General features: G+C 38.4%; 1 protein-coding gene across 1 annotated transcript in view; it reads right to left on the minus strand.

Moving 5' to 3' along the window:
• TTLL7 (tubulin tyrosine ligase like 7) overlaps positions 1–22369 on the minus strand; it is a 146251-nt gene that overhangs the window by 71557 nt on the left and 52325 nt on the right. The window contains exons 2-7 of the mRNA XM_015572111.1: positions 16466–16664; positions 16136–16267; positions 13490–13611; positions 12604–12671; positions 9299–9457; positions 4207–4447 (exon numbers count right to left, since the gene is read on the minus strand). Coding sequence (XP_015427597.1) covers positions 4207–4447; positions 9299–9457; positions 12604–12671; positions 13490–13611; positions 16136–16267; positions 16466–16490 — 747 coding nt within the window. The 5' untranslated portion in view covers positions 16491–16664. The remainder of the gene's footprint in view (positions 1–4206; positions 4448–9298; positions 9458–12603; positions 12672–13489; positions 13612–16135; positions 16268–16465; positions 16665–22369) is intronic.

Below are 22369 nucleotides of genomic sequence, written 5' to 3' on the forward strand. Positions count from 1 at the left end.
TGTTTTTTTTAATTTTATTGATTTTTTACAGAGAGGAAGGGAGAGGGATAGAGAGCCAGAAACATCGATGAATGACAAACATCAACCAGTCGCCTCCTGCACACTCCCACTGGGGATGTACCCACAATCAAGGTACATGTCCTTGACCAGAATCAAACCCAGGACCCTTCAGTCTGCAGGCTGATGCTCTATCCACTGAGCCAAACCAGTTAGGGAGTCATTTACAGTTTTTACTCAAATTTGTGTTTAGAAAATGAATTTTCTGAGAGAACATTCTAAACCTTTGCAAAGAAACATTAAAAAATAAAAGCTCAAATAAGTAGCATAAACCAAAAGACAAGACTAGCAAACACAGCCTCTGCCCTATTCTTATGCAGAGGCCACTGTAACTCATTAACAAGATAGATGCAGTGATGGCGAACCTTTTGAGCTGGGTGTGTCAGCATTTTGAAAAACCCTAACTTAACTCTCTCACATATAGAAATTTGTGCCCTGTCACATATAGAAATTTTTTGATATTTGCAACCATAGTAAAACAAAGACTTATATTTTTGATATTTATTTTATATATTTAAATGTCATTTAACAAAGAAAAATCACCCAAAAAATTGAGTTCGCTTGTCACCTCTGACACACTTGTCATAGGTTCGCCATCACTGAATAGAGTGCACTCAGCAGACAATGCTGTTCCCCATGCAGTGCTGTAGTGTCTGAATGATCAACAGCACATTTATGATGCTCCATATTAGGGCTGTTTTGTCTTTGCCTCTTTATATCCTTACTAGAGGCCTGGTACAAAAAAATTTGTGCTCTCGGAGGGGAGGGGGGGGCCCTTAGCCTGGCCTGTGCCTTCTCACAGTCTGGGACCCCTCGGGAGATAACAACCTGCTAGCTTAGGCCTGCTCCTGGGTGGCAGAGGGCAGGCCCAATGCCTAGGTGCAGCCCCTGGTCGGGCTCAGAGCAGGGCCGATTGGGGAGTTGGGGCGCCACCCCCTGTCATGCACAGAGCAGGGCAGATTGGGAGGTTGTGATGCCACCCTCAGTAACGCTCAGGGTAGGGCCAATTGGGGGGTTGGGGCACCGTCCCCTGTCACACTCAAGGCAGAGTCAATGGGGGAGGTTGTGGCGCCACCCCTGTCACGCACAGAGCAGGGCCAATCAGAGGGTTGGGGCACTTCCACCATCACTCACAGAGCAGGACTGATAAGGGGGTTGGGGAGCTCCTCCCATCATGCACAGAGTAGGGTTGATAGGGGAGTTGGGGCACGCCCCCCTGTCACACACAGAGCAGGGCAGATCAGGGGGTTGGGGTCCCGCACCCTGTCACACTCAGGGCAGGGCTCGTGGGGAGGTTATGGCGCTACCCCATCGCACACGGAGGAGGGCCGGTGGGGGTGGGGGGTGGGGCTCTGCACCCTGTCACACACAGAGCCCAGGGTGATCAGGGGGTTGGGGACCTCTCCCATATCAGGCACAGAGCAGGGCTGATCAGGGGATTGGGGCGCCATCCCATGTCACGAACAGAGCAGGGAGGATAGGGAGGTTGTGGCCCCGCCCCCTGTCACACACAGAGCTCCAGGGCGATCAGGGGGTTTGGGCCTGCCCCCTGTCAGGCTGATCCCGGTGCCAGGAGGCCTCACGGCTCCACTGATCCCGGTGCTAGGAGGCATATTACCCTTTTACTATATAGGATAGAGGCCTGGTGCACAGGTGGGGCCGGCTGGTTTTCCCTGAAGGGTGTCCTGGATCAGGGGGGGGGTCCCCACTGGGGTGCCTGGCCAGTCTGGGTAAGGGGCTGAGGGCTGTTTTCAGGCTGGCAGGTGACTAAAGCTCCCAACCGCTCCTTTTTTTCTTTTTTTTTTTTATTCTGGGCCAGCTTTAGCTCTGAGGTTTGGCTCCAGCTCTGAGGCCTCAGCTGATGAAAGCAGGTATCTGGTTTGTTTGGGTTATATAATCGAAACACTGTTTCAACTCCAGCTCTGAGATCCCGGCTGGCTGAAAGCAGGTTTCTGGGGTTTTGCTTAGCTTCTATATTTGTAACAATGTTTCAAACTGCAAGCTCAGAGGCCGGCAGCGGCAGGCGGGGGATGTTGGAGTCCTACGTCACTGTAGCAAGCAAGCCTCATGTTCACTTCAAGCTGCCTGGCTGCCAGCCGCCACCTTGGCTGGCAGTTAATTTGCATCTCGCCCTGATTAGCCAATGGGAACGGTAGCGGATGTATGGCTAATTATCATGTTTCTCTTTTATTAGATAGGATGTTTGCTGAGTGTTTTTCTCAAATAAACTTGAAAAAGATTGGCTCCTTCCAATTTCCCATGAACATTCATCAAGTCTATAAATCCTACTCTCATGATCCATCTCCTAGAGGTGACTTCAGGTAGCATTGTTGCATCACAATGAATATATGCTTCATGAACATGATTAGTATTTTGGCTTGTTAAAACTAAGTATCTTCATGTCACATTTTTTTCACTGCCATTACTTAGGTCTACAGTCTTAAAATTTTTAAAGCAAATATGCAGAACTCCTCATTTGAATTATATGTGCTCACCACTAATTAAGAATTTACTTTTTCATTTATTAAACAATATTTAAGAAGCCCCTACTACCAGTTCCCTTATTCTTCCTCTGCCAGGTTTACAAAAATTTTTAATTCATTGAACATAGTAACATTTATGATCAGCCCTTATTATTGAATTTTGAAAATATAACCATTCTTTTTTATTATTTTTTTTGAGAGAGAGAGAAAGAGAAAAGGAGAGGGAGAGATAAAGGGAGGGGGGAGAGAGAGAGAGACAGAGATCGATTTGTTGTTCCACTTATTTATGCATTCATTGGTTGATTCTTATATGTGCCCTGACCAGGGATCGAACTCTAGCTAGGGCAGAAACATGACCATTCTTAATAGAGTTAATTATGTGCATAATATTAGAATAAACAGTAACCAGGCCTTTGTCAAAGGGGAAACAATTCTAAAAAATGGTTAGAAGTTAACTAAACTTTTACTTTTAGTTAATAATAAATCAATACATACAAAAAATAAATTAAAGTTTGTTTTATATAAACTGTAAGTTATAGTTTATTACTTTATGAAAAAATACAATAATAAATTACAGTTTAATAGACTTAAAAATCACAATGAAACAGACCATTTATGTCTCTTCTTCACATTTGGTCAATGTAAATTTACAATGTTCTCTTTTAGTCCAACAAAAATAAATAACTCTATTTTCTGATATCTTTTGCTTCCCCTATTTCATATACTTTCTCCCACATTCTGTATGTTTAAACCGAACCTCTTATACAAAGGTATAAACACTGTTCAAGTACAGCCTCCTCCTTGAGGAGCTGAATACAAACTAGCCATTTTGTACTCAACTACATAAACATTCTATCTATACTTCCTAGTGGCATCTTATATTTTTATTTATAGTTATAGAAAAATCATTTCTATCCAGGGCTACTGCATACACACACATGTGCTTAGAAATCCATCCTTGTGTCCACAGCACCCAGAGGTGATGGCTTTTCCTGATTAGCATTCCTGGAGCGGACACCTTTTTATATTCCATTTTTCCCAAAGCTGTCTACAGGTTGGAAGTAGTCCTGTTTGTACATGCAATCATTCTAAACCAGAACGATTTCAACCATTCTCATCTCATGGCACATATAAACTAATTACTAAGATTCTGCAGCACAACAAAAATATCGTTTCTTGCCAATCTGACAAAAAAATAAGTATAATTTTGATTCATTCACAACTGGACAAGCTATTGTTGTGCTGCCTGTTGTCATTTTTTCATCTGATAATCTAAGGGCAAAAAGGACAGTACCTCTGACTAGGTACTGAATGTTTTAAAAATTTTTGCGCACATCAGTTGAAAATGGTTGTTCTAGATCAGTGGTAGGGAACGTCCAGCCCGCGGGCCATATAGGGCTCGTGAAATCATTTGGTCTGACCCTTCCAAGGCATTAGGGGTGAGTTAATTAAATGCTTGACTAAATATAGCAACCTAATTTTCAAGTTGATAATTTTGTATGTCCCATGAATGATGTTATAAATATCCAAATGGCCCTTGGCAGAAAAAGGGTTCCCCACCCCTGTTCTAGACTCTAAGAACCTGAGAGGAGGAACTTTCATTCATATAACCTTTAGACACAATGGGTTCTTTAAAAAGTACATGTTGAATCTATGAATCAAATCATAGAATCTGTTTGGTATCACTTACCAAATTGGACTCATTAGGTGGAATGTACTTCTCTGTTCCCATTCGCACAAGTCCATCGTGGTAGAGAAATATTTTTAGTGGATCACATGATGTTACCAGAATGTAAATTCGTAAATCAAACTTGTAGCCTTCCATTAGGAAAGGCTTGTCGATGTATTCTTGAACAATCAAATGATCCTGGGATGGAAGTTTGTCACCATTTCTTATCAAAGAAATCCTAAGTTTAGAGAAAGAATCAAAAGAACAATTTTATATGGAGTCAAGATGTTTGCAAAGTTATAGCTAATACTCAAGAAGAATACTGAGGAATGGATAACTCCAAAGTCTGTGCCTTCACAAAAGCAGTGAATTGCAAAACAATAAAAATAAGAAAGTTGTCAGAATCAACTTTTCTGGAATTCTGGAAACTAACCAAAAGCTTGTAACAACTAGGGATCATTTAATCAAAAAATAAGTAAAAATAAAATTTTAAAAAAAAATTACCACAGCTGAATCTACATAAAACAGCTTTGGGGCAGCTTAACTTACTCTGGTACCAACTCTCTACCCTCAGCTCACCAGTGGGCTTGGACAGCAGCCCATGTTTCCAGTACTGATACTGATTCTAGAGGGAGCAGAATAGAGCATAGTCTCTTGGTGGCCTTGTTTTTTCAACCTGTGTAGTGGCTCCCTGGAGGACCTCAAAGGGGTTGCTTTTATCTTGCCTAAGTGGAAACTCTCCCCAGGCTGAGGCAGCTACTTAGGGAGGCAATTATGGAGATTTAAAGACATATGTACTAGGCCCTGCTGCCTAACCACTGGAGGAAACAACAGACCTACTAAAAAGATTGGGGGGAAAGACTGAGGAATGAGAATCTTTGAGGAATAGGTTTTGAAAAGCTCTGACATATTTCTAGGACTCCAGAAGGCCATGTCCATGCCCAAAGGTAGGTGCCTGCTCAGGATCTTAAGATCCTAAGCTCTTAGCTCTGGCTAACCAGGGGGCTCTATACAAGTAAGAAATAAAGGCTGAGCAGAGATATAATTGCCTAGTTGGACACAGAAGGCTTGTTCAAACTTAAACACACACATAATCCGTCTGCAAAGACTGGGCAAAATTTTTTGGACGGGGGGTTTCCAAATGTTTAAGAAAATCTCTGTCCAATTAGTAGCTGACCACTGACCTAACAGAACAAGAATAAGAGTAGCCACACACAACAAAGAATACAGACTCTACAAAATTATTTCGGAAACCCACTGTGCAAATAAGTAGCAACTACAACAAGCATGAACAATAACAACAACAAACCTACTGCCAGTTGATAATTTTGAGTTATCTCAAAGAGATAGAGAAGCTGAATTTCTGAGTTTCTACATTATAGAATTAAAAATGTCAAATTTTAACAAAAAGATTATAAGTCATGCAAAGGAAAAAAGAAAGTATGATACATACACATGAATATTATCAATTAACATAAAGTCTCTGAGAAAACCCAGACATTGAGCTTACTGAACAATCAACTATTGAAATCAACTATTTTAAATTTATTCAAAGAGTTAAAGGAAATCATGAAAATGCTATCTCACCAACTTGAGAATATCAATAGAGATAGAAATTATTTTTAAAGGGTAAGGGAGAGAACTCAAACAGAAATTCTGAAGTTGAAAAGTACAATAACAAAACAATAAAAAAATCATTAGAGGTGCTAAACAGAATATTTAGGAATGCAAAAAAAAAGCAAAACTTGAAGATGATCAGTTAAGATTAACTCGTCTAAGGAACAAAAAGAAAAAAAAATGAAGAAAAATCAGAGTTTAAAAGTTCACAATCAAGAATATTAGCATTGCCGAAACTGGTTTGGCTCAGTGGATAGAGTGTCGGCCTGAGGACTGAAGGTTCCCGGGTTCGATTCCAATCAACCATGTACCTTGGCTGTGGGCACATCCCCAGTAGGGGGTGTGCAGGAGGGAACTGATCGATGTTTCTCTCTCATCGATGTTTCTGACTCTCTGTCTCTCTCTCTTCCTTCTCTACAAAAAATCAATAAAATATATATTTTTTAAAAACAAGAATATTAGCATACATATTCTGGGAGTCTCAAATAAAGAGGAGAGAAAAAGAGGGGTAAGAAGAATATTTGAAGAATTAATAGCTGAAGATATCTTAATTCCAAGAAGATCAATGAACTCCAAGTAGGACAAACTCAAAGAGATCCACACTGAGACACACAATCAAACGGTCAAAAGCCAAGGCAAAGAGCCTTGAAAGTAGCAAGATTAAAGCTACTCATCATGTCCGAGGAATCCTCAATAACATACAAAGCTTAGTTCTTATCAGAAACATTGGAGGCCAAAATACAGTGAAATGACATATTCAAAGACCTGACAGAAAAAGAAAAAAGAACTTTTTACCAAGAATTCTATAGCTGGCAAAACTATTGAAAATTAAAGAAGAAATTCAGACACTCCCAGATAAACAGAAGTTGAGGGAGTTTTTTGCTAGTACACCTGGCCTACAAGAAATGCTAAAGCGAATCCTTCAGGCAAAACAAAAGGACACTAGATAGTAACTCAAATACACACAAAGAAATAAAGATCACCACTAATGGTGATTCATGGTAAATATAAAAGTCACTATTAGTATAGTTTAAGTTTGTGACTCCTCATTTTTCCTATATTATTTAAAACACAACTGCATAAAACAATAATTATAAATCCACATTATTGGATATACAATGAACAGAATGTATTTTGTGACAATAAAAGGAAGCAGAGCTATATAAGATCAAGGTTTTTTTGTGTTTTGTTGTTGTTGTTTTTTACTATTGAAAGAAAAATGATATTAATCCAAACAAGACTGCTATAAATTGAGATGTTAATTGTAATCCCAAAGTAACCATTAAAAAATTAAAAATATAATTAAATAAATGACAAGGAAGTTAAATTGGTACACTAGAAAATTATTTAATATGTAAGAGGGCAGAAATGGAGGAATTAAGGAATGAAAACTATATATAAGACATAGAAAACAAATAGCAAAATGGTAGAAGTAAATCTTTCCTTATCAATAATGATTTAAGTACAAATAGATTAACTCTCTTATTAAAAAAAAAGATTTGGCAGAATGAATTTTAAAAAAACATGATCAAACTATATTTTGTCTACAAGAGATTGATTTTAGATTCCAAGTCTCAAATAGGTTGAAAGTAAATAAATGGAAAAGATATTTCATGCAAACAATAACCAAAATAGACTTTCAGATAAAAGTTATTACAAAAGACAAAGAAAACAGTACATAGTGATTTTTTAAAGGCAATGCATCAAGAAGACATAATAATTATAAACATATATGCACCTACCAGCAGAGCTCCAAAATATATGAAGCCAAAACTGATAGAACTCAAAGGTGTAGATAGTTCAACAATAACAACTGGAGTCTTCAACACCCCACTTTCAGCAATGGAGAGGACAATCAAACAGTAGATCAGCAAGGAAATGGATATCCTCCACAGATGGCAGAGGTGTCCTTTACCTGCTCACTGCATTCAGTGTGCTTTTTCAGCTATTTTTTATACTGTTGTCAAATCTGATTAATATTTCTGTATAATGTTTTACCATTAAGTATATATATATATATACATATATAAGTATATATATATAAACATTATTTTTAACATTAAAATTGAGAAAAAATGTGAACTTCAATTATGCCCCCAAATTTTTTTCTTTGAGACTAACATAGAGCACCAACTTTACATTAAACAATTAACATAAAATTCCCACTAATATTACATGTTTATTTTTTGAACTAGTAAACCACAGTTAAAAATAATGTCTGACTAGATTGTGATTGAAAATTAAAGGGAAATGTGTTGAATAGCTACAATTCCAAAAAACCTTTATTCCCCAAAGCATTTAAAACAAAAGATTAAAATGACTCATGAGTTCTTATTAAAAGCAGACTCAGTTACATTTTTTAAAAGTACATTGCAGAGAACTGACATAAGAAATCAAAAGGATAGAAATAAAAGTTATATAATCTATTCTCAGCTAGCATATCTACTTCTTGGTATTTTAGCTTAATGTGTTCTACTTATTTTCAATCCAATCACCATGGGTACAGAGATAAAAATGAGCGAAACAGAGACAGACTCATAGCTGGAGAGCAGGCTGACAGCTGGGAAGGGGGTTTGGGGAGGCTGAAAGGGTGGAGGGACTGAACATAAAAGAGAAAAAACTCATGGACATGGATAACAGTGTGGTGATTGCAGGGGAGAGGCGAGTTGGGAAAGATGGAGAAAGGTATAGGGGGGATAAATGGTGATGGACAGAGACTTGGCCTGAAGTGGTGAACACACAATACAGTGTACAGGTAATGAGTTGTTGAATTATGCGCCTGAGACCTGTATAATTTTGTTAATCAGTGTCACCCCAATAAATTTAATAAAAGGAAAAAATGTATTTGTAAAGCAAAGAAGACACATGTAAAAGTAACTCCCTTCCCATTTCTCTCTCCAAGTCAATTTAGCTCTGTAGTATCCAAGATTACTCTAAAATTATTACAAATGCAAATTTTGTTTAAAAAATAGAAAACATCTTTTCCCCCCCCATTAGATTGTCTCCTATTAAGGTCTTCCAACCTGTTTATTTGATTTTTAAATTAAATTACTAAAGCCTGTGGGACAGAATGAAAGGACTCATTAAATATTTAGTTCCAAAAACAGCAATGGTTAGAATCCTATTTTATCATATTTTTCATATTAGTACTCAACCATGAGTGAATACTCACATTTATTCCCCCACCCTCCAACTATATATATATACACACACACACATACATACACTAGAGGTCCAATGCACAAATTCGTGCACAGATGGGCTCTGGCCGGCTCAGGGGAGAGGACCGGGAGGTTGGCCGGCTGACCCTGTCCCTGATTAGGTGGGGGTGGGGGGGGAGATCGGGCAGGGCCCGCAGGAGGTTGGCCGGCCACAGTGCACATCATAACAACTGGTCTTTCTGGTCATTCCGGTCACTTGGCTTTTAGATAGATAGATAGATAGATATAATTTACAGGTGAAAAATACCTACCCATGACCCATTGCCCCATTAGCTGGTTTTACTATAAAAGTTTTCTGCTTCCTTTTTTTCTTCAATTCTTTCATGTAGTTCTGGAATTGAGTATATTCAGCAGGGAAGATCCATGTTCGAGGAATAAAGGTATAATCCAGAGGCCGGGACTTGATCATTCTGTTAGTTAGAGATAGTATAAGAAGTAATTTCTATTCAAACTTTCCTAAATTTTCTTCCTGTGATCCTGACATTTACTATTAAATCCCTCTATTCATCTATTGATTCATTCAGCAGTGTCTATTAAGCATCTACCATGTGCTAGGCACTATTCTAGACACTGGTGATACATCAGTAAAAACAAATAGACACACTTCTCTGTCCTATGTATTAATTTACTTATTAGTAAATCAATCATATATTTGAGTACATACTATGTGCCAGGCACTGGGGATATAAGTTAATATGGTTTCTTTCCTAAGAAATTTACATATAGGATATTAATTAAATACAATGTAATAGAGGTAATAAAGGCATATAAAGCAATATAACATGAAAAAGTCACTATTCCTCAGGAATGGGGATTGGCAGTAGGAATAGCTCATGGCCAGGTGCCACTTATATTGCTTCTTTAAAGATGATTTTGAGTCCTCTGGGTCGCCTATAGGGAGCAGTTCTGATTGCCTTTTAGTCTGGTGTTTTGGGGGGATTAATTCCTTTTCTGAGAAAACTATGTGAAGCCTTTAGTCAGTAGAGGGGTTTTTTTATATGAACTATATGTGCTTATACATGTGGTTTTATGGCTACAATGCATGTCCTAGTATTTTTGTATTTGCTACAGATCAGGCTGCTTATTTGATACATAACTTAAAGATAATACTCAGTATCAAATGTTTACTTCTTTGTTGTTTTTAATGGTCACCTAAGGATATTCTTTCCATTGATTTTTTTAGAGAGAGTGGAAGGGGGGAAGAGTAAGAGATGAAGGGAGGTAGAGATAGAGAAACATTGATGTGAAAGAAACACATTGACTGGTTGCCTCCTGCACCCAATAGGGCCATGGATCGAACTTGCAACCCAGGTACATACCCTTGACTGGGAATCAAACCCACAACTCTTCAGTGCATAGGCTGATGCTCTAACCACTGTGAAACACCGTACAGGGCTAAAGGTTTACTTTTGATAAATCCCAGATGTTAACCGTTTTGTATATATTGATTCCCAATAAAAATAAATTAAGAGAAATATTTTAAAGTATTTTATATTAAAGAAAATCTGATTGTTTCAAAAATGTCTTTTTAATAAATGTATGCAAGTCTTTTAATAGGTGAGCAAATAATGTAGCAGATATTGTCCCCAAATAAAATTAGTAGAAACTAAAATGAAACCATACTAACAGTATATAGTATGCAAAGAGGTAGGACTAAATACAACTGGAGGTTCATACAGTTACCATATTTCAAGTGTTCTTTCAAGAGAACCCTGTAAGAAAGTTATGTTTTTATTAAGAAAAAGAATGTAATTACCAACTCCATGTGTCAAGCCCAGAATAAGCCAATAAGCTAAATAATCTCAGTACATTATTTATTGATTTCAGATAGAGGAAAGGAGAGGGAGAGAGAGATAGAAACATCAATGATGAGAATCATTGATCGGCTGCCTCCTGCACACACATACCCCTCCCACTGAAGGTCGAGCTCACAATCTGGGCATGTGCCCTAACTGGGAATCGAACCATGACCTTATGGTTCATGAGTCAATGCTCAACCACTGAGCAACAGCAGCCACGCTGTGTATTATATTTTTAATAATGATATAAAATCAGATCAAGTTAAAGCTTTAATTAGAACAATATAGTTTTAAATTAACCATGTAGTATTTATGAATAACATTCTTTCACATATAAACTTGGAAAAAATTAAAGCACACAAATACTCAAGATAAACATTTAATTCCTATACACTTTTCAATATCCATCTCAGTTTCACTCCGCCAGAAAGCCTTCCCTGCCTGCTCAAAAATAATCTCTCCCACTATCTTGGTCGCCACGAGCCTTTGACTCTACCTCTAACGCGGCACCATAAAACTGTACTGTACGTGTCGGTCTTCCTCCCTTACTAAAATGTGAGTTCTAGGGAAGGACTAGGCCTTATTTATCTTGTTTACCTCACAGTTAACAGTCTCTAGGGGAAAAAAATAAACATTCAAAAATATCTGTTGAGTGAATGGATGTATAAACTTTCACTTGGATACATACAGATTTTCGTTAATTGTACACACAATTTTACTAACCTTTCTCTGTGAAAGATATCTCTTAAAAATTTTCTCAATTTATCACTCAAGTTTCTTAAACTAATCTTATCAGTAGAGATATAAACTGCATAAAAATTCTACAATTCATTCGGTACTTGAGTACCTGTGAACTGTTTTTCCCATGAAAGCAGATTGTTCCTCTAAACCAGCCGTGGGCAAACTACGGCCCGCGGGCCAGATCCGGCCCATTTGAAATGAATAAAACTAAAAAAAAAAAAAAAAAAAGACCGTACCCTTTTATGTAATGATGTTTACTTTGAATTTATACTAGTTCACACAAACACTCCATCCATGCTTTTGTTCCGGCCCTCCGGTCCAGTTTAAGAACCCATTGTGGCCCTCGAGTCAAAAAGTTTGCCCACCCCTGCTCTAAACAGTGGCCTCAGAAATAAATGTATGTGCATGTATATCCCTGGTGGGCATGTACGGTGTGGGGCAAAAGTAGGTTTACAATTGAGGTTTATAATATTTCATATGGAAAAATACAATAAATAACAATGCAAGAATGAACGGTGTTTCACAAACTCACAACTGTAAACTTATGTTTGCCCCACTCTGTGTATATGTGGCCTATGTGTATGTACACGCACACATGCACCTACTACAGTGCCTGGCACATATCAGATGCTCAGTAACCAATATGTGAATACACAGATGCACACACACCATAATACAACATATTAGATCCTGCAAGGTTTAACTGAAAATAAATAAGAACATATTGAATAAACAGTAAAAGGAACCCTGAGATTCTAGAACCCAAGATTCTGCTCTAGCTCTGCTACCAACTATGTGTTGACTTTGTGCAAGGTATTTCTCTGACCCTCAGTTACCTCCTCGGCAAAGTGCAGAAATAGAACCAGAGAACTTTTCAGACCCTTCTAGATCTAAAATTCTCTCTCTTCAATCAAAGTATCATTTTAAATCAATGTACCTTTGTAAAAGATAGCACTCTAATATTCAAAATGTAAATTTATAACAGGTTTATTCTATGATAAGAAAATGAAGATTACTTGGTCATATTTCTTGCTAAGAAATCTTTCCTACAGATCTCCCCCATTCCTGGAAAATGGTTGATCCTCTGGAAAATAAAAAGGTAAATATTAATATCCTCATTGACTTAATGAATATAGTCATTTATACTAAATACAGTTACCACCATCTTTTAAGTTTTCATGTTTTAATAAACTGACAATTATTAATGTAAAATATTTAAGTTAAATGACCTATAATGAATTAAAAAATCTATAGTAATTGATTATATAGAGAATAAAAATTGCACAATTTTAAAGAAATCAAAAAAGGGTGTTTATAATGACATTAAAGTTACAATTTTTGGTGTTGAATAACTGGTAATTAATTACCTAAATTATCTTTTACATTCTAAATTTACTATAGTCATACAGATAAGCATTGTAGAAAAACTAGTGAAAATGGACTTATTCTTTTTCCTGCAGTAAATTCTGTGTTACCCTCTATACTAATGGAAGAAGAACTGCATAAAATGTGAACTGTCTAAAATTCCATGCATTTGACTTTTTTAATATGTTTGTATCACATCCTGAAAATAAAAAAATGAAGCCAAGTGTATAACGGCCATGGAACGGCCATGTCATGATCGCGCTAGGCCATCTATTCCACATGACTCATCTTTAAACATAATGCAAAGCACCAGTTTAATAAAGGTTTTCTTCTATCAACTCTTACTTAAAGATGCAGAGAGGTTACAAGTTACATCTGAAAGGATGCAGACTTCATGCAAAGTCAGTACTGCACGGCAACACAACAGGCTATTCAGGTGAGATTGTCAATATAGCAAGAACCCTATCTAAAGAAAGCTATGAGGGAATGCATGTAACTTTCCTCATGGCCACTGATGGGCCATGGCTAACTCCCCACCTGGTAGTTTTGCAGCTCTGCAATCTTCTCCTGCTTAACTGCGGCATCACACCATATCAGGTTACTCGTTTCATCCTCGTCTGAAGTTTTCATAAATCCCATTTCATCTATTACTAAACGAACTGCAAGTAAAAGGTTAAGTTAAACCAAAATTAAAATACTTCTGAAACATATCCAATGGGGAAACATATTTTGATACGTACAAATTTTAGCTCAAAGTGCTTTGTTGGCAAAATCTCCATTAGTTATAGCCTAACCTTGTTTTGAGTTATAACAATTTCTCTAGGGCCAAATTATGCTCAGCAGTAACTGAGAACTGTTTTTAGATTGCACCCAAAATCCTCAGAGATTTAACAGGGACACAACACTGCTAAAGAGCTCAGTGATTATTCACAGCACAAGAACATATGCACAGCTGAGACAACACCTCTATCAGCAAAATGTACTTTCCTGGCTTTTTCATGACCTTGGGCTGGGTACAAAAGGGAAAAGGGAAAAATAGCCCCTGGTCATTAGATCATTAGACCTACTTTCCACCTCCCCTAGTTCCCATTATTTTTAGCAATTAAAACCAAGTCAGCATGTTGACTCAGGATGCAAAATAAAAAAGCAGAATTCACTGCACAGATTCCGAAACTGGCTCTCTCCTATCTACAAACCCTCTAATCTTACCGAAAAAGAGATTTGTGCTCAGAGGAAACCTTGTTTGTTAGTACAAACTAGTTATGGACTCTTCTCTGATTTAGATATTATAATTAACATATTGACATTTTTCTTCCAATAAATTTCAAGTTCCTTCTTGCCTACAATACAGGTAAGCAAAATACTTATTTGTAAAAGTTTTACTTTTACTGGTATCCAATATGAGGAGAAATGGTACAAAGCAATCAATTGTCTGAATTTATTTGGCTCCAGTATGATACTGATGAGCAAACACTTGTTGGTCTCAAATCCTGGGGACACTTGTTTGTTTCGCAGCTGAGGAAAAGAAAGAACTGTTTATGCAACAGGGCCCAGTACACAGGCATAAAAGAGGACAGTGACGGGCGGTGGATGAGGTCGGGGAGGGGATTGTGAGCTGAAGATGCTGTTTGACATGAGAGGCCTGGGGAAACTCAGGCTGTCTGAAGGCCAGGTGACAACTAAGTCAGGGAAAGGGCTGTTCCTCTCTCATCTGCCACAGACCACCAGGCAGCTGGCGTCCTGGGGCTCAGGAGCTAGAGGTCATAAGGAGGGCCAGGGCAATAGCGACATAGCCTGGGAGACCCCTTTAACTGGCTCACAGGCAGAAGACAGTGAGGTCAGACCAGCAGCTCAGGAGCAGACCTGTTCCTGAGGACATGAGACGCATGTGTGCGCCTCTCAGAAATGAATGACTGGGAAGACCTTGATGAGAGAGCGGAACCAGAATCAGTATGGAGAACTCTAACACAATGTCAGCCCTCTGAACACTCCCTAGGAAAGTGAGAGGGAACTTCATTTAAACACTCTCCTTTAAATCAAGGTTCCTTATGAACCCCATGAGGACCTTCACAGTGAGAGGATGAGTTAACACCACCCAGCTATCACTTTTTAAAAATATACTTTTATTGATTTCAGAGAGGAAGGGCGAGGGAGAGAGAGAGAGAGAAATAAAACATCAATGATGAGAGAATCATTAATCGGCTGCCTCCTACACGCCCCACACTGGGGATCGAGCCCACAACCGGGGCATGTCCCCTGACCCCGAAATCCCACCGCCAAGTCCTGCTCCGTAGGTCAACGCTCAACCACTGAGCCACACCAGTGGGACCATCACTCACTTTTACAAAGACCACCTCACTCTCATTTTTTCCTTCTGAAAAATCGCTGCAGAGAAGCCCTGAACCTGTCACATCTCGTCCTCTCACACCAACATGCTCAGCGCGGTTCTCTCTGAGGAACACCGGTTGGAACAGTGTTGGGGGACCTCAATCCCACTGAAATATTTCACTGATTGTTGCTGAGCTTTGATGAATTAATGTAAATGAAAACGAGATTCTCAAATATTAATAAAGGCTAAAAAAAATTTAATATCCTTGAGGTTCATATGATTTTCCTCAACTCTTTTAATGCAAAATAACTAAGAACAGAAGAATATTATTTGAGTGCTTGTTATTCATAATGAGTTTTGCAGTGCTGGGCAAAAGTATCTTAATTTCAAGCAATTAATTCTTATCTGCTCTCTACACTGCAGATACTTTTTAGACAGAAATACTGGAATTTCATTAATAAAAAGCAACATTATCTTCAAAAGATTTATTTAAAAATGAGAGAAATGTTTTTACTCTATTCTTTCTCAGGTTCTCATTGTTTAATAAAAATCTCAAATTTAAACTGTTCAATTTCTATTTAACGTTTTAATCTGTTTAATGTTCTTATTTTATGCTTGATTTTAACATTGAGTTTAATCAAAACCATTCTAAATAATAACTAAAGTTTTTCATTTACACTGATGCTCTATTTGATTATCAACATGATAAATATCTCATTAAAAAATAAAATTTTATAAAAGGCATTTAAAAATCCATTACATAAAAAAGAGTATCTCTGAATTTCTACATTTTTTCAACATCAAATTAGACTTTCCAACAGGTATGACAATCTCATGGTATTGAGAAGACCTACCAATTTCAAACTTTGTCCCAGCAACATTGGCTGTAATTGTTCCCTTCTTTTTCTTCTTTCTGACTCTCCTTTTCAGTGTGCTTTGAAAAGGCAGCTCTGTATGCAGATCCAAGGCAGAAGGCCCCTGAATAACTTTAAGAGAAACGTAAACCAACCAAATATCATTGAAATAATAAAAATTCCATATCAGAGAACACAAATGCCCTCCCGAAAAATGTAAAATTTTAAGTTCTGGTTCTTTAAGAATCCCCAATTTTTAATTGTTATGAATAGCCAGCAGTGATGATCTATAATCTGTATTCTGTGATGTGATGAAATCAGTCAGCTTACCTCTTTCTTGAGGCAGAGATGGCATTATTGCCGCGCCAACTAGCAAGCAGTGTGTGCTCTGTACCAAGCTCTCAGGACCTCTGGAAGGCCCGCATTCGTCTAAATAGGATATGGCTCCAAACCACGGAGAGTGCCTATCATATTATCTTGGTGGAATACTCGGGTTTCAGGGCACTGAAGTTATGGGAAAAGAAGTTACCTGCAGGGATTTTAAAACAAAGCGATTTAGAAAACAACTTTTATGACATTTTGTGTTATCTACCAATACTATTTTTAAAATCCAAGTAAAAGTGAAAGTTAATGTACTCAATCAACACGTATTTGTTAATTTACTAAACCTTATGTAAAATGCCAAGTGATGGTTCCCTGTCCTAAAAAGTGCAGTCTAGAGAAGGAGGTTTTATTTAAGTCACATATTATATTTACATACAATAAATAACATGCCATACACAGACAACGGCAACAATAACAATATTCACTACCATTTACTGAACACTTACTATCTCAGGCCACTGACACTACTAATCTTTCAACAGCACTATGAGGTAGAAGCTTTTATCCCCATCTGTCTCACAGTAAGAAAATTGAGCACAGAAAGGCGAAATCCTTACAAAGAAAGTGACCAAGTAAACATTAAAATTAACATCTCTCTGATGTCAAAGCTGGTGGGACCCCATGCAACCTTCAACCGAATGCCATAAACTTAACTGCGTTTACAATGAAACAGTGCCAGGCAGCGGTCACATGCTGACAGAATGCAGAGAAAAGTGATTCCTTTGTAAGCGGTGTGTGATGGGGAAGAGAGCAAGTAGACTATAAAATGGACAACATTTGAATTGTGCCTTTAAAAATGAGAGCAATTTTGAAAGTCAGAAAACAGGAGGAGTCATTACTATGATCATCTTATCTGGGCACACAAAGGAATGAAATAACCATTTTTTAATGAAAGAATTCATTTGCTTTGGCTATACTTTAACATGATCTATATTATGCTTCACTTATATTTTCATTGTGTATATATGCATCTAGGTATTTATGCCCTTACTATATTATACTGCCTAATCTGTACTATCCACCTTCCAAATTCTCCTTTCATATTGTAAGAATCATGAGTTCTTGTAAAATGTCTCTAAACATAATGAAAATGTATAAAACCTATCATGATAAACAAAGGTATCAAAATCTTTATCAGGAGATTCCATAGTTTATTAAAAATTCAGAAATTTTCTACATAAAATATGATTTTATACATCACCCCAAATAGTCATTATTCATAAGATTCATCATTAAAGAAAATTTAGAACTTAATTTTTTCTCAGGTATCACTTTTACTAGAATAATTCTCTAGAATAATTCAAATTCAAAACTACAGAAAGATTATTTATTACAGACCAACATTGGGCAGGTACTATATTAAAAATCTAAAACATTTCATTATAATATACACTCAATAACTTAGGTATTATTTCCCCCAATTTTCCAGATATGGAAACTAAAGCTTAATAAGTTAAATAAATCAGGTAAGAGCTAATAAATAGAAAACCTAGGATTTGGACACAATTCTGATTATCCTATTCACCAATTCACTAAGTCCCACTGTATTCAGACACCATACTAATACGGTCGGTCACATAGAAGTAAAAGAAATTTGCAGCCCTATTGCTGTACATACTACAAATATGGTGTGTTCTGGAACTTCACAATACTTCAAAACAAACAGTGAAATTACAGTAAATATCCCTAACCTGACCTCAGCTCCAAATTCCAAGCTGGAAGTAGGCTAGATTACTTTTCAGAATAAAAGCTAGGAATACTTTAAAGTTCAGATTGATTTACTTCTGGAAGCTCTCTGATACCTCAGGGAGGTAGCTACTTGAGTTTACAAGTCCTTGTCCAACATCTTGTTACTGGAGTAAACAAAGACCTTCTGATGGTAACAGAGTACTTATTACATTGAAAGTAGGTGACAAAGTCAACAAGAGTTTAAGAACAAAGTTTGCCTACCTATACTAACAATAAATTAGTATTTGTTACAGGTTCTAAAAATGTATTTGTTCATGTCTGACTTAAATCATGAGCCAAAGGACTTGAATTTGCATAGAGCTCAAAACAAAAACTATTATTCCTTCCCCGTCCACACGGGAATTTAAAGGCCTTAAAAGTATTCTACCCATTCATATGCTTTAATTCCATTTATGGTTTGGTGACTAACAATAAAAGTGCTTTAACAAAGTCAAGGACTTCATTCTACCACCCCAATTCTAATCAGTCCACTGTATTCTAAGTAAGAGATTGAGAAGGCAGATTGATCACACCACTCAGATAAGCCATGGCTACCTACTTTCCCCAGTGGAAAGCATGTTTCAGTTACGTCCGAAATCCTTTAAGCCAATGGTTTCTTACGCTTGGCTTCGGAGTTGAGTCACCTGAGGAGCTTTTAAAAATCCAGTTCCAAGGCCAAACCTCAGATGCAGGTCGAGCCCAGGCATCGGTATTTTCACAGCTCTCCAAATGATTCCAGTGTGCAGCCGAGGCTGACAACCTCTGCGGTAAGCACATAATGGCACTGAAGCAAATAATAGTTCATTATAATACACACAAATGAAATTATTTTTAAAAGCTAAAGAAAACTGTTGTAACTATATTTAAAAAAATAAAAATAAAAAATCACGCCCAGCCAGAGTAGCTCAGTGGTTGAGCATCAAACCATGAACCAAGAGGTCCCTGGTTCAATTACCAGTCAGGGCGCATGCCTGGGCTACAGGCTCGGTCCCCAGTAGGGGGCATGCAGGAGGCAGGCGATCAATGTCTCTCTCTGATTATTGTTTCTCTCTCTCTATCCCTCTTCCTTCCTCACTCTCAAAAAAAAAAAAAAATCAATAATAGAAAAAGGTCAAATAAGTTGAAATTGCCTATAAAAATCTTCATGTCTAGTTCAACTAAACAAATTGGGGGGAAAAATTGGGTGATCAACAGAGATCAACTTCAAGACTAAGAAACCATTTTAGTTTGCAAATAAAGAAACCACTTCCAAAAGGAATCAATTTTTAAAATTTCAGGCAAATGGTAACCTTGAATGTAGACCTTCAAGTGCTACCATGCAAAAAATAGATGCACAAGACTGAAACAACAGTAACACCTAAAGAATTCCAATCCATTTATCCTGGAATTTTACCCTTCTTCCCAGTTCTTTCCACTAAATTTCTACCCATCACTTAAAATCCAGATAATCTGCTTTTTCCATCATGTCTGAAGAAATCCACACCCTGGTGAATGCTGTGTATGGGCTCTCTGTAAATATTTGGGAAATTCTGTGGACATAGATTACTAAAATAATTAGATTACAAACACTATTATGTATCAGGCTCTGTTGTCAGTCAACAAAATGAATAAAAAATGTCCTTTCTCTGTTAGCATGTGCATTCCGGTGAGAATAGAGGAAAATAATAATAGTAAAACATATTAAATAAATAAATAAAATGCTAAGTACTGCAGGGATGGAGGAGTGGAAGAACTAGTTCGATCAGGAGTGTGAGAGGAGAGGAAGAGGAAGGTTTTAAATATTGTATACAGATAGGCCTCATGAGGTAATGCCTTGTTATCACAAGTAGGGCTGATTAAAATATTATGTGATTATTCACACATGGGCATGTAAAAACGTGAATGTAAACATGTATGATGAGGAGGGGATAGGGAAACATATTACTTTCTGTGGTACTAAAAAAAGTCTTTAAACCCCCCAACATAGTTATTTTTCCTAAATCCTGGTTTTCTATGCACTGTATTTATTTTCTACATTGATTTTTAAGTTACTGTTTTCACACTGACAAAGGGTAGACCAAACATACTCCACATTGTATGTATGTGTTTGTGTTAGTGTGTCAGTTCTCTGCATGGGAAGAGGAGGCAGGAAGACCTCAACCCCTCTCTCCACCTGTGTCCCAAGATGACATTAGATTTGCTCACACTCCTAATGACTCTCCTTGGTAAGCTTCTGGCTCCTTGGTTTGGGGAATCTAGCTCACCTCCCACCCCCAAACACACACATCCACACTTGCTATCCTATGTATGGTTTTGTCGTTCTCAAAACCCAACAAAAAAAAAAAATCTGTATTAGTCAATACAGATCACATATTGCTGCAATAATAAAAACCCTCAAATCTCAGAAGCTTAAAACAACTAAGGTCTATTTCTTGACCATCCTATATAACAACCAAACACTAGAAGGGTGCTCCGCATAAAACAGTCACACAGGAACCCAAGCTGTCAGAGCAGTCGTCATCCTAATCATGACCAATCACTGTTCCAGAGGTAAGAAAAGTTTTGGAGGACCTCACACAGGCAACTCATGACACTCAAAATTTCTGCTCCTAATTCAATGGCACGAAGTAGTTACAAATGACCCAGCCAAGAGGAGTTAGAAAGTGCAATTATATAAAAGGACCAATCATATTTTTTTAAAAAAAAGAAAAGCTAGTAACACTAACAACCACCACAGACTCCAACCTTAATTACTCCCTATTTGAACCTAGCTGTCCACCCCTAGACACTATTTTCTAGTACTCATGTGCTATACTCTCCGCTGCCTGGAAAAAATAGCTGAGACTCTGTACTGTATCCTGTCCACCCTTTGGCTTTATACAGTGGACTAGAGGCCTGGTGCATGGGATTCGTGCATGGGTGGGGTCCCTAGGCATGGCTAGCGATCAGGGCCGATCAGGTTCCCCACCTCCCCTCGCTGCTCACATGCAGCCACCATGTGGTTCCCCGCCTCCTATCTCCTCTCCACCTCCCCCCATTCCTTCCCTCACTGCCCGCATCTGCCACCATCCACCCCTGGTTCTTCGTTCCAGCCCGGGGCCCAGTTGCGGGGAGGGACCGGAGGGTTGGCCAGCAGGCAGGGGGCAGCTCCTGAGTTGAGCGTCTGGCCCCTGGTGGTCAGTGTGCATCATAGCAACCAGTTGTTCCAGTCGTTCCATCCTAACAGTAGTTTAACCTTTATATTCTATACACATACCCACCCATTCCTCTCTGAAGCACTGGAGATTGTAATCACTTTCACAGTTCAATTTATCTCATCTAGAAGCATCCACAGCTCTTTCCTTTCTCCTTTATATAACAAGATTAGAGGCCCTGGGGATCAGGTCTAAGCCAGCAGTCCAGGGCTCTTGCAGTCCAGAAGCCCTTGCTCCTTAGCATGGAAGAGGCTGCTGCTACCTCCACTGTGCTTGCCAGCTGTGAGCCCGGCTTCTGGCTGAGCAGTGCTCCCTCTGTGGGAGCACACTGACTACCAGGGGCAGCTCGTGCATGAAGCATCAGACCCCTGTTGGTCAGTGAGCATCATAACAACTGGTCATTCTGATCACTCCACCAGTCACATAGGCTTTTATTATCCTATCTAATAAAAGAGAAACATGGTAATTAGCCGTACATCCGCTACCCTACCCATTGGCTAATCAGGGAGATATGCAAATTAACTGCCAGCCAAGATGGCGGCCAGCAGCCAGGCAGCTTGAAGCGAACATGAGGCTTGCTTGCTTCAGTGACGGATGACTCCAGTGTTCCTCACCTGTTGCTGCCAGCCTCTGAGCTTGCAGTTTGAAACATTGTTACAAATATAGAAGCTAAGCAAAACCCCAGAAACCTGCTTTCAGCCAGCCGGGATCTCAGAGCTGGAGTTGAAACAGTGTTTCGATTATAGAACCCAAACAAACCAGATACCTGCTTTCAGCAGCTGAGACCTAAGAGCTGAAGCCAAGCCTCAGAACTAAAGCGGGCCCAAAAGAAAAAAGAAAAAAGAAAAAAAGGGAGAGGTTGGGCACTTCAGTCACCCACTAGCCTGAAAACGGCCGTCATCCCCTTACCCATACTGGCCAGGCACCCCAGTGGGGGCCCCCACCCTGG

Source organism: Myotis davidii, unplaced genomic scaffold (assembly GCF_000327345.1).
Source record: "Myotis davidii unplaced genomic scaffold, ASM32734v1 scaffold162, whole genome shotgun sequence".
NCBI classification, from domain to species: domain Eukaryota; kingdom Metazoa; phylum Chordata; class Mammalia; order Chiroptera; family Vespertilionidae; genus Myotis; species Myotis davidii.